At 36.8% G+C, this 14,059-nt stretch overlaps 1 protein-coding gene across 6 annotated transcripts in view; it reads left to right on the top strand.

Moving 5' to 3' along the window:
* The window catches only part of LOC127659835 (probable E3 ubiquitin-protein ligase MID2), a 185,761-nt gene that overhangs the window by 135,509 nt on the left and 36,193 nt on the right, over window positions 1-14,059 (top strand). For all 6 annotated transcript variants that reach the window (XM_052149784.1, XM_052149785.1, XM_052149783.1 and 3 more), the window contains 2 exons: window positions 7,656-7,763; window positions 13,449-13,597. In XM_052149784.1, the coding sequence (XP_052005744.1) occupies window positions 7,656-7,763; window positions 13,449-13,597 (257 nt within the window). The remainder of the gene's footprint in view (window positions 1-7,655; window positions 7,764-13,448; window positions 13,598-14,059) is intronic.

The raw sequence follows: 14,059 nt of genomic DNA, 5'->3' as shown, positions 1-14,059 counted from the left end.
GACAGGGCCTGGGTAGCTCAGCAAGTAAAGACGATGACTACCACCCCCTGGAGTCGTGAGTTTGAATCCAGGGCTTGCTTAGTGACTCTAGCCAGGTTTCTTAAGACAACAAATTGGCCCGGTTGCTAGGGAGGGTAGAGTCACATGGGGTAACCACCTTGTGGTCGCTATAATGCAGTTCTCGCTCTTGGTGGGGCGTGTGGTGAGGTGTGCGTGGATGCTGCTGAGAATAACGTGAAGCTATTAGCTATGTCTCCGCAGTAACGCGTTCAACAAGCCACGTGATAAGATGCGGATTGACGGTCTCAGATGCAGAGGCAACTGAGGTTCTCCTCTAGTTGGGTTGCAGACCTCTAGTTTACATACTTTGTTAGTATTTAGTTGCATTGCCTTTAAATTATTTAATTTGATTCAAACATTTTGAGTAGCCTTCCACAAGCTTCTAACAATAAGTTGCTGGAATTTTGGTGTTTTTTGCCATTTTGCCACATCTTTGGAGGTATGCTTGGGGTCATTGTCCATTTGAAAACCCATTTGCAAAGACTTCCGAGCTGATGTCTTGAGATGTTGCTTCAATATATCCACATAATATTCCTTCCTCATGATGCCATCTATTTTGTGAAGTGCACCAGTCCCTCCTGCAGCAAAGTACCCCCACAACATGATGCTGCCACCCCCATGCTTCACGGTTGGGATGGTGTTCTTCAGCTTGCAAACCTCACCCTTTTTCCTACAAACATAACAGTGGTCATTATGGCCAAACAGTTAAATTTTTGTTTCATCAGACCAGAGACACTTCTCCAAAAAGTAAGATCTTTGTCCCATGTGCTCTTGCAAACTGTAGTCTGGCTTTTTTTATGGTGGTTTTGGAGCAGTGGCTTCTTCCTTGCTGAGCAGCCTTTCAGGTTATGTCAATAAAGGACTAGTTTTACTGTGGATATAGATACTTGTCTACCTGTTTCCTCCAGCATCTTCACAATGTCCTTTGCTGTTGTTCTGGACAGAATGCATCTCCTTCCTGAGCAATATGATGGCTGTGTGGTCCCATGGTGTTTATACTTGCATACTATTGATTGTACAGATGAACATGGTTCCTTCAGGCATTTGGATATTGCTCCCAAAGATGAACCAGACTTCTGGAGGTCCACAATTTTGTTTGGCTGATTTCTTTTGATTTTCCCATGATGTCAAGAGGCACTGTGTTTGAAGGTAGGCCTTAAAATACATCCACAGGTACACCTCCATTTGACTCAAATTAGCCAATCAGAAGCTAATTTCTTAAAGGCTTGACGTAATTTTCTGAAATTTTCCAAGCTGCTTAAGGTATGGTTAACTTAGTGTATGTAAACTTCTGACCCTCTGGAATTGTGATGTAGTAAATTAAAAGTGAAACAGTCTATCTGTAAACAATTGTTGGAAATCTTCCACAAAGTAGATGTCCTAAATGATAGCCAAAACTATAGTTTGCTAATATGAAATCTGTGTAGTGGTTACAAAATGAGGTTTAATGACTTCAACCTAAGTGTATGTAAATGTAAATGTAAATTTCTGACTTCAACTGTCAATACGAATGCATATGAGATTTTAGTTTTGATTGTTTATGATTGTTGAAGCTGTACAGCTATGTTCAAGTATGTTTGTACAGTATGTGATTGTGCATGCCTCTGCAGCACTCACTCATGTTAGGTATAAATTAACTCTTTAAGTGTATTAAAATTAAGGATGCACGGATGTATCGGCTGCTGATATTTATCGGCCAATTAACAACCAAATTAAAACCATCGACAAATCGGTTTTAAGCATGAAAACACAGATAAGAAAAACTGATGGTTCATTTATAATTAATTATCATCACACTTTGTAAAAACTCTTTGAATGCAAATGCACAATCCAGAAATACTGATAACCACAGAATGTAGAAGGGTTGGCTTTCCTAAGAGCATACAATTTTATATTCTTTCTCATTTTCACATTAATGAGGAAAACCCATTGTTAGAGATGTGACAGTTGTGAAAGCGGCACTTACCCATACATGATGATGTATACCCATCCAAAACGCTTTGAAACCAACAAACTTTGACTTCTGAGACATTGGTGTGGTATCCTTTAAGGCTGCACGATTGATTGAGTTAAGATTAAAATCACAATATGGTCTAGATTACAAAATCTTGAAAGGCTGCCTTTAAAAATAGACTGCAATCAGCTCTTCAGTCAGCATTGTGTAAGCAAGCGGCGCCCTCTAGTGGTCTGGATGACATTTTCCATTATCTATTACACCACTATAGAACTTAAAGGCGTTTTGTTCCTGTTGGTAGCTTTTTATGTTTCCATGATGTTGTTAACATTTCTTTGGAATTGCCCAACATATGCTCAATATGAATTTGTGATGTTCTATTAAAAACAGTACAAACATGTAAAAATTAGTTCTGTTGTTTTTAACTGCAAAAAATAAAGTGCAAACATTTTTATAGAGGTACAAAATAACCTCTTTTCACATCAGTCATCATAAAATTGTGTTATTTATATCATATATTTAGCTGTTTATCTATCATTATGGCTCTCTTTAAATGTTTGCCTGTCATGTGTTCAACAGATCCAATTCATTTTCAATGGAAATTATTTATTGTTAGAACAAAGGCTTTTGTACCTCGTTGTACATTTTATATATAAATATAATTCCTGAGTAAAATAAGGTAAGTGGCAAAATATCGGCTAATAGTTTTTTGTTCAAATCGGCCAGTAATTTTCATATTGGTGCATCCCTAGGTAAAATAAATGTAAAGTAAAATGTTCTTTGAAGTGAACTCCTGAGCCAATGGTTTGAAGTGCCCTCAAGAGTGTAGCAATGTAGGTGAATTACTTTGTTGTGAATAAAAGAGATTCTTTGCCTTTTTGACTTATTTCACTCATAATAAACTTTTGGTCAGTAAGAGAGATACAACCTTGCATAGGCTTCATAGACAACATATTTGAGTCATAAACTATGACTGGAGTGTTTAGTTCCTGATTTATTGATTAATAGAGGACTCTGAAATCAGTTGCATTTGAAAGAGCGCTGTCTTGTATGAATCATTTTGTATAGTGTTATTATTTTGTCTTTCTTTTTTCAATATATACATTTTCCATTCTTTCAATACTTACTTTGATGCTGTTTTAACATTCTAATTTATAGAAGTTGTTCATTCATTTATACATTTATTTTTGAGTTTGTAATTTTTTTCTAATGTTGCTGTAAAGAGTGTCTAGTGGTCTAATTAATAACCGTGCTACTTCACATTGTCACATATATTGCAAGCAGCTACGTGGTTAACGGCCCTTTTGAAAGTCAGTTAGCAGCACCCTTTATTTTTAAATCAGAGCTCATTACAGGCAAACAAACAAGGCACACAGATAAATGTAGCTTTCTTGTATGATGTCACCTTGAACATCGACTGACTGAGTTGCTCTGCCTCTAAAGATGCCTGAAGATGAGCGCTAAGACATCAGGCACAAGGGTAATTTAAATGCAAGCATCCTTTTAATGACTCTGTCAGGATGGTCGACCTTGCTGTATGTAAAAAGAAAGCAGGTGACAAGGCATTGTTACTTCATTAGCTGAGTCAGTCTTGTTTAACCTCAAGAGGATTGCATGCGTAGCACGTCTCTCATCCCAACTGAACCGCATGTAAAAATGTAGCATACCTGCTGCCTGCTTTGAGCACACAAAGGATTTCTATTAGAACAAGCTGAGTGAGTTAGTGTGGAAGAAAGCATATATTTTAAAGCATTTAAAATGCTTTAAGCATTTTAAAGGCAGCTCTCAGCAATGAATCACAAAATACATATATTGCTATGAACTCCCTCAAGGTGATGAAAATGGTTAAACCAGTCAAAAAATGAAGTATTAACAGCATACCTTTGTGGTTTTCTCTTTCATCATTGAAACCTAAATCAATTATTCATGAATTTCTGTTGTAAGAACATGTTTTTTCAAATGACTTGTCAATCACCAGAAGAAATAGTACATCTCTATAAGGCCAGGTCCACTGTGTCATGTTTATTTAAAGGCACAGTGAATTATTCAGACTAAAATGAGACGTGATAATGTAATGCAGTTTTCAGGGAACTGCAAATGAAATGTCTTGGAGATTAAATGCAAGGTTTGACCCAAAAACCCTCAGCATCTACATTTTTGGTCCTTTATGTAAATATGAACTGGCATTACCAGAAAATGAGCATTAAAGTGAAGTAGGGGTTTAACCTCAACCAGCCTGTGGAGCAGAGGGGGGCAGGGGCGGGTCGGAATATCGCGCACCCGGTCCCCAATCGGCCCCAATGTAACACAGTTAATGATGGGCAAGGAGGAGGTGAGAACCGGCTTGTCAACATAAATCATAATTTAATGCAAACTTAAACCCAAAAGCACAAACACATAAACATAAACACACACATGACGGACATGCCCGTAATTCTCTCTCTCTCGAACCATCGTCACCGGCCACCTTTATCCCTCATGCGCCTCATCAGGCCAATTGGGGACCGCGCGATATTCCGACCCGGCCCCGCCCCCCTCCGCTCCACACAGCCCTTTTAAGTATGATGCTTTGCTCTTCATACTTATAGTAATGTACAATGTACTTAAAACCCCCATATTGAACCCCCACCATAGTACTGTTGGTGGGTATGATCGTCGTTACAGAGAAGTCTATGATGAAGTATGTCATCTGGTAATTATTGCATTTTATTTGTTGAGTCACATTTTTGGCTAAATGAAAAATATACAAAAATATCGTACCAGAGGAGAGACACATATAAACATAACGCCATGTTCTAATCGGGTGCAATGTGATAAGGCGACATGTGATAAAAGATTTTTCGTCCATTTTGTTTTTGTCATAACCCAGCTGTGATGCGCGTTGGTTTATATTTCTGCTGCATCATACTGAGTAACCTCACCCACTGTGAAATCTTATCCAAAATCCCACTCATTGTAACTGTTCATTAAACATAATATATGTTCTTATTAGCTGTGATTGTGTCCCTTGTGCATTGGTTTTGTGTTCACTAAGGACAGAAAAATTGCTTTATGCATTATGCCTGGTTAGAACACGCCGTAAACGTAACTGACATCTGCTTTATGTCGTTTGGTGACAAAAGTGAGCTATTAAGGAAGTATCTACCCAGATGTTTACATTACAGGGTTTTCTTTGTAAGTACTATATTAAGTAAAGTGTCTGTGGCACCATAGTGCATGGATTCCTTAGACAGAGATTCATCTTTGACAGTGAACAGTGAAGGAAATGTTTTAAGAGGTTCAGTATATAAATTACTCATGCTGTCATGGGAGTGAAGGTGTCTAGGGAAATTCCTGTGCTTACACATGGGAATTTACTTTGACCTTCCTTATGCGATCTAAAGCTTAGATTCCATCACTCCCTTCTTTGAAATTCCATATGCCCGCTCTTCCTCCCTCTCTCACCACTGAGCCGATGTGGGTTATTAGCCCAGTGGTGCACGGGGCCACTTTGTTTTGTTGCTGTTCTACCGAGTGGACATGTGTGCAGCAATGTGGTGAGGGCTGCCATGCTGTGATGCATATGCCTCTCTCTCATCCATTTTTAACAGGGCCACTTGGACTCTGCGGTGATGAGGCAGGCCCCAGAGGAGCCCCTCGTGCAGCCGTGCACTTAAAGCTCTCAGACCTACCCCATCTGTCAGCATACGGAAAAGATACACAGTAATCAGAGCTGCCACAAAAACAGACCTCTGATGCATCTGTTCAACAGCGCTAAGATCATTTGTGAGCCCACAGTCAATCACTGGAGCTCATTAATGGCCTTTTAATAGCCTGCAGTGCCTTTCCCACCCCGTGGATTAGCAGATTAAAGATGTGGCAATATGAAGTGATAAAGTTCAGGAATTGATGAGCCTCGTCAATAATGGGGCTTGCTTCGGTCATTATGTACTCTGTACACAAGCATCTTGGCTTCATGCAAAAATAACTTCTTGAATTTCAGTTCAGTGTGCATAGAACAAATCTGTTCATGTAAGGAATAATTGACGACGGACCATTGAATTGTTGAAAAATGTGTTACCGTTATACCTCCAGTGCGCATTATTTTTAAACAATTTAACGGGCTGGAGTCAATTATTCCGCTTATACTATGGTTACCACATCTTAAGACATCATTCAGGATTTTATCTCAAGCCATTTTCTGGTTTTCGTCCACAAGCATTCAGTTTATGGTTTGTTCTAAATACAAAATGTTTACAATGAATTCAGTTTGAACATCTTAAAGTACAGGCTCCATCCGTCTATTTTATTTTTTATATTTTATTTTTTATTTTTTATTTTTTTAGATTATTTCAGCCTTGGGGGTTTTCGGCTTTATTAACTTTATGTTTTTTACAAAATGTTTGATTACATTTCGAAAATCTCCAATTGACCTTTTTAGAATGTTCAGGATTCTAATCCTAAAACAAAATCTAATTAAAAGAGATATCATAATATTTGTATTAGGTATTTATGTATAGTATTATGATATAAATATTGCATATATAGCTCTGGTAAAAAAAATTAAGAAATTTCTCAATTACACACAAAATTACACACCTTAATTGGCCTGGCTCTGTGGCACGGAGCATTGTCCTGCTGGAAAAACCTATTGGTGATGATCTGGGGGTGCTTCAGCAAGGCTGGAATAGGGCAGACTCCTCTTTGTGAAGGTTATCCTGGACGAAAACTTACTTCCTCCTGCTCTGTTAATATTCCTCAACTTAGAGGATTGTTTTTTCCAAGTAGTTTAAGAAGTTTTGAAAAATCAAACACATCCTGTCTATACATTGTGATCAGTTAGTACACATATTATATATACATAATATTTTAAACAATGCAGCACTGTGACAACTGTAATTTGTTATAAAAATGTTGTGTTAAATAAGTAGAGAGTGTGTGTGTGTGTGTGTGTGTGTGTGTGTGTGTGTGTGTGTGTGTGTGAGCGTGTATTTATCACTTTGTGGGGACCAAATGTCCCTATAAGGATAGTAAAACCCGAAATTTTTGACCTTGTGGGGACATTTTGTTGGTCCCCAGGAGGAAAACAGCTTATAAATCATACTAAATTATGTTTTTTGAAAATGTAAAAATGCAGAAAGTTTTCTGTGAGGGTTAGGTTTAGGGGTAGGGTTAGGTTTAGGGGATAGAATATAAAGTTTGTACAGTATAAAAACCATTATGTCTATGGAAAGTCCCCATAAAACATGGAAACACAACATGTGTGTGTGTGTGTGTGTGTGTGTGTGTGTGTGTGTGTGTGTGTGTGTGTGTGTGTGTGTGTGTGTGTGAATGATTTGGAGCTTAAGTTGATCTAACATGAATAATAAGCTTTTTGCAGGGATTGGGCAGCTTAGCGATTAAGTATTCTAAAAGAAATATGGGAATCTTTGATGGGAAATCAAAACCTTATGTAATTACAGGGATGATCTGGGAATCAAAAGAAAAGAAGCAATTGAAGTAGAGTATAGAATTTCATCGCCAGTCTCTTCTCTGTAATGACATGGTCCGCCTCACTCCAGTCCAGACAGCATATGATTCTGGTATTTTAAGTGTCTTTGTATGAACTTAGTCCACTAGTTCTGTTATATTTCTTCATAAAACGATGTACTCTTATCTGCAGGTGAACACATCCATGCATGAAGCCAAGCTGGTGGAGGAGTGTGATGAATTGGTGGAGATAATTCGCCAGAGGAAACAGGTCATTGCTGTCAAGATCAAAGAGTCCAAGGTACACAGTCTCTATATATTTGCACCATTGAGACTGGCCTGAATTCCAAATAAAAATGCACATAATCACACTTGGGTCACATTTATGAATGTATTTGGATTTGCTTTTTAATTTACACAAATTGTAATTTTTATAAATGGTTTCATGTTATATTAGTATAATGTCAAGCTGAAATTTTGAAGTTTAAAACTGTTCATCAAAAAATGTAAATTCTATCATTTACTCACCCTCATGTCGTTCAAAACACATACAGCTTTCTATCTTTCGCGGAACACAAAGGATTATGCTCCAAAAAGCCCAGAAAATTACAAAAAGTCATACGATAACTTAGTGTTGAAGAGAATTAAATGTGAGCATTTGTTTTACAAATAATCTTCCGATCAACATAGTTTTCAGATCCCACTGGCATATCTGCATATTTAAAATTTGCATGCCGCATACAGTTTACGAGAATCAATTGTTTTTGGTGTCATTAATGGTGCAATATGTCTTGCTGTGATAATTTTATTGCTTTATTAAATGAAAAAGATCAGCGTGACCATTCTTCAAAATGTCTTCTTTTGTGTTGCACGGAAGAAAGTTGCACAACATCATGAGCGTGAGTAAACGATGATCGAATTTCAATATTGGGTGAACTACATTAATACAGTGACGTGTGCTTCTAAAACACAACCCAGAGGGGCGGTCGTCTGTTGTTCTATGGGTAGTTGTCATCTATCAAGAGCTCAGGCTTTCACTCTTTCAGAAACCAATTTGAATTTGATTCTCATCGATGTGTCACACTGCGGCACAATAAGCTGGCATTTCTATCGCATCTGTTAGAGCTTGTCACTACCACTGTTGCAGCGAGAAAGGAACTGTCAGGGATCGGTAGGGTCTGTCCAACCCTTCCCTATGTGCAGAGATGGTTAATGTGTCATCTGCTGAAAAAAACAAACGCTTTGAAAGCATGGTTTTTTTTATTAATATTATTGTTTTATTTTTTCCCCTGTGTGAATTAAAAAGTCCTTTTTTAATTCAAGGTTAAGGTTTATGGTTAAGCTGCTACAAATAGGTAATATTGTGGGGCACTTTGAGGACATAAAATGGGGCTTTACAAATCCTGTCAGGAAGACCACTGGCCAAAGAGTGTCATGGCTGTCAAGGGCACAGAGTGAGAGGGCAGTGAAGTGTAGAGACTTCTTGAACAGGATTGTTGAAAATACGACAGGAAGATGGCTGAGACTTAGCTTGGCTGGTTGTAGTGGACCCTAGTCATGTGGCTCCACTTAACAAGCTTCCCTTGTGTAAAAGGAGCAGGGTCTGATAATCTTCACAAGAACAAACACCAACGCAGTGCAGTGCAGTGGACAGCACTGTTCTCTTTTGGGATAGGATGTAACTGCTACTCTCAGGACTCTGAATAATGATTCAAACCATTCATATTCTTCAGTACAAGGGACAAAACAAAAATAATTGTAAACTTCCTAACAATTGAATGTTCATTTTAGGGATGTCCCGATACCGATACTGGTATGGATAACATAAAGCACACAAAATAAAATCATGTTATGTCCGTGTGATTATTAAACAGCAAAGGCTGTGATTTAATGAGATAAACGTGTAGTTTGCATGTGCCGCACTCTTCAAATGTGAGTGCGTGTGAATGTGTGGAGCCGGTGTTGTGCTGACATATAGACACTATGTGTTCATACCTTTTAGAGATCATTGGCTCATACACAGAAAACACTTTCATGAGCATTGCATGCTCTGTTTGTAGCAGATGTCAGCGAACAGTGTGCTAATTCACTTTGTATCACAAGGCATATACAGACTACATTTTTATTTACTTAAATAGCAGCTCTTTGTGGTTTAATAATCACTTTGAGTCATGTAATAACATGCTTTTCCGGATCGAGAAGCTACTGTCATAACACAGAAACACTTAAAAAGAAAAGCTCAGCTAAAATAAAAGCTCTATTTAAATGGAAACAAGTACGGAAGAAATAGATCACTACTATAAAGTTATGTTATATTCACTGTAATACTACTACTAAAAATAATAAGAAGACTAAATCAATAGTAGTTTTATTATATTTAAGCAATCTCACTGTGCTCTTATGCAGCACTTTATTTGACTAAATTAACTCTGATGTTGTGTTTTGGATTGGGCTGTGTGGTTGTGTATAAAAGCATTTCATTTGATAAAAAATAATACAATATTATGTAGTAAATTATTTGTTATATTTTCATTTGATTAAAGTTTTAATTCATTCATTTATTTAAACACCATTTTGATGATACAATTTAAATAAACTACTGATAAAATTTTAAAAACAGGTATCAGACTCGATATTGGCAAGGACCAAAAATGAAGTATCGGTACTCGTACTCGTTCTCAAAAAAAGTGGAATCGGGACATCCCTGGGAAATTTGCTTGCCATTTAAAGAAAAGGGGCATTTTCACTTTTAGATTGCGCTTATAACATAAAATGTATAAGTTAAATATACCTAAAATAACCTAAAATGCAATAGGTACACAATGAAAGACTTTTGACACAATGAGTGATTTTACCACAGAAAAGGCAATGCAAGTTTGCAACAACCACAGTATGATTAAATACACAAAAATTGTCCAGAAATAGTTTAATTTATTACTAATATGAATTAGCAATTCCTCTGTGAAGTCATTAATTATCCTCTTATGCAGCTCTGTGGTGTTTACAGTTGCCAAACAACTTGCCGCATTAATATTTAATTCAACTGATGTGCTGCAACAGGTGTGTGTGTGTATATTGGTTATTTATCAACATCTTCAAACACGGCACATCCAATCACATTGTCGAATCAGAATAATAATATTTCATAATAGACCGCAGCAGTTCCCACCCAATTTCAGCTGTCTTGGTTTACTGTTTTCCATAGGGAAATCATAAATGTCTTGATAAAAGCATTCTAAGCCATGAACTAAAGCAACCAGCTTCAAGGTGAATCACAACATTACAGACTTTGATTTGAATCAAGAAAGTATTTGAAAATTTGACAAAAAGAGAAAAGTAAAAGACAGTGTATTTAATGTCTTTAATGAGGGAAAGAACTACAATCCAATGAAGCAGTGCAAATGGCATAAATAAAAACAATAGAAATAAAACTATAGATTATAAGATGTTGATTATAAGTAAATAAACCATATATTTTAATTCTATTGCAAAAATATTCAGATTGGCTGATCATTCTCTTCAAAATTCACAGGTAATGTAGTTCAAATAACAACCTAATATAACAACCTCTCGATGGTTTTATGCGTTTCTAAGTTATCATTAAAATCAATTCCCCTATGGAGAAAATTAATGGGGTATTTACCTCTGGAACCAGATTGTTGGACTCTATGTGGAGCAGTCGTTATGCCATTACTGTTCACTTGTACATTTTGAGACTATGTCTCAGACTCGTTTTATTTTCCAATTCATCAGTGTGATGTGGCACATGTAGAGGTTTGTGAAGTCTGACATTGAGCGTGCATCTCACAAGCACTTAAACTTGACAGCCTAAACTCATACTCTTGTCAAGTGGCCATTTTAGCTGCAGGACAGGCCTGTGGTCCACTGTTTTTGGGTAATGTGATGTGAGAAACCCGGACAAATGCACTAATCTCCATCAGATCTGTCTGTGTAAAGCCTTCAGTGACACAGTCGTTCATACAGCAGAACCGAGTTGACATGCAAAGCCTGTAACCAGAGATTATGTCTAGCTTTTTGCTTACATCAGTAATGCAAGTGCCTCTATTTCTAGCATTAAGGAGGCTTTTAGAATCATAAATTCAAATGCAAATTGTCTGTGATTTGATCCGTTGCTTTGGCTGTGCAGGCTTTGGCTGGTAAATTACTTGTTTTGATTTTTATTTAAAAAGAAATTATGTTTATTTTTTCAGATGCAGTTCAATTTCCTTAATGCCTTCCCGAAATTCCAAAACTTTTTGGCAGCAAAACATTTTATCAAAGCAAATCATCTAAAGCCTTCATTAAGGATTGGTGTCAGATCTGGATTTGATCTCACGTAATACACTGAATTTATCAGTACAATTTTTCACTACTTGTTTCTCGATTTATTTTAATGCTTCTGATGACTTCTTGCTGTCAGACATCGCATTGCTCTTTTGAATCACACTATGATATAGACTAGAACCTGTTTAACTAAATTATAGCTGGTGTCGTGAAAATAACATGACTGTTGCAACATGTTTGCAAAATGGAATTAGGTGGTTCATTACAGGCACCGGGGTAATTTCGAGGAGAAATGTCCACTGTGTTGCGCTAAAAGTGAGTTTAATGTTCTCCCAAACAGTTTTTTAAAGTTACTGCTCTTTTGAGATTTAAATGAACAAAACGGATGTCCTTATCCTAAACCCTACACCTAAAACTAACTGATAGTCAAAAGCAAATGTGAGGTGAAATACGCTGAAGCAACCACATCATTTTGTGGTGCTTCTATGACACTTTCAGCTCATGCATCGACAAGCGCGCTTTGGTGGATTTGTACCCGGTCTTTTGCGTTGCAAGTCCAACGCTCAATCAGTTGAGCTACCGTGCTACCTAATCATGCTAGAATAAGCTTGTGAATTTTGTTGTTTACGTAAAGCAAATGTTGTATTGTTGTTACTTCTAGTGTTCATTTCACCAGGAAACATGTGATATGTAGAACGAGCCACATAAAACTAATTTGGCCAAAATATAGTTATAGTAATGTGATTTAATGAAACCAAGCTGCAGTATATCTTGTAAATACACATGGAACATGAGGTTATATGAAGTAAATTCATAATTGAGTATGTGTTTAGTTTATGCTCATTATTGTTTTGGGTATACTGTTATATTTTTTACAGTATTGTATACATAATTGAGGGAAAACAAGAGAACAATAGAGGGAGGTAGAAACAGTAAACAGAGAAGTCTTTAATGAAAAAGAATCCATCCAGAAAAATGGAAAAATATATGTTCATTCTGGAGCAAACATTCAGGAGCAAATTCACTAAACAATTGCTCTGGTGACAAAATGCATGTTCATAGTGCATTACATAATGTTCACATGAACAACTTTTGACTTGAAAAATGTATTACTATATGTTGAAATTACCCAAGAATAATAAATGCTGTAGAAGTATTCTTCACTGTTTGTTCATGTTAACTGATGTTTTTAACTAATATTAACAAATGGAACCTATCTGTAAAGTGTAACCATAAAGGCTTAGACTTCAACAGTTATGCTACTTCATTACTCATAAGGGCCTTTAAAAATGACAAACAAATTATAATTTCACTAATTCTTTGAAACCAAGTAGCATTTATTTTAAGGGTTCAGATTATTAATCAATAAATGGACTTTTAAAAATTAAGAAAGAATATATGGACACGTTCTGGTTGTCAAGCTCTGGACATGTCCATACTTAATGTGGTTACCATGCTAGGACACCAGTGTGAATTTATACGTCCACTAAAAATAACCTTTAGATCAAATGTAGTTGAAAAATTTCTCAGAATAGTGAAATTAAGGTCTAACATCATTTGTTTGCAGATGACACTTCTTTTCATATATTTTTTATCCATTACAATGAAATTCAATATTTTATATCAAATACTAATTGGGGTCAATGTACCTTTCATGGAAAAATATGAATAACATTATTCAATAACAACGTTATTATTTTAGGTGATGAAGTTGAGAAAGTTGGCGCAGCAGATTGCAAACTGCAGACAGTGTCTGGAGCGCTCGAGTGCCCTCATCACCCAAGCTGAGCACAGCTTGAAGGAGAACGACCACGCCCGCTTTCTGCTGACAGCCAGGAATGTGGCTGAGAGGTGAGACACACACACAAATGCAGTCAGTGCCTCTGGCTCTTACCACTTGACAGTGTGAAGTCAACTTTAGGTACTCATAGGCACTTAGTCACATGTCCTAGTCCTGCTCTCTCCTCTTTTAGTTGTGTTGCTCATATCTTATATTCAAAATAATATTAAACATGCCTTCAGGACTCTGACAATATTTGAAAGTGTGGCTTCAGGTCTGGATAAAGACTAGGGGCTGTAGATTTTTTTTTTCTTTTTTAAATATTACGTTTAAATATTTTTCGCGGTGGTGCTTTTGAAGGGGATTCATAAAAAGATGCAGCTTGTTTTAGATAATTTTAGTGTGCTATTCTTCGTTTTATCTTGTTTAACTTCTGAATCATTTTAATAATGAAGTAGAATGCCAAATGTTATCAATACTCAAGCCATACTGCCCTTCTAAGCTGCCAGCCTAAACTGGTTTGCTGTTCTTAG

This window comes from Xyrauchen texanus, chromosome 19 (genome assembly GCF_025860055.1).
Source record: "Xyrauchen texanus isolate HMW12.3.18 chromosome 19, RBS_HiC_50CHRs, whole genome shotgun sequence".
NCBI lineage: Eukaryota > Metazoa > Chordata > Actinopteri > Cypriniformes > Catostomidae > Xyrauchen > Xyrauchen texanus.
Note: the sequence above shows the minus strand (reverse complement) of the source record. Positions and strands in the feature narration are given on the sequence as shown.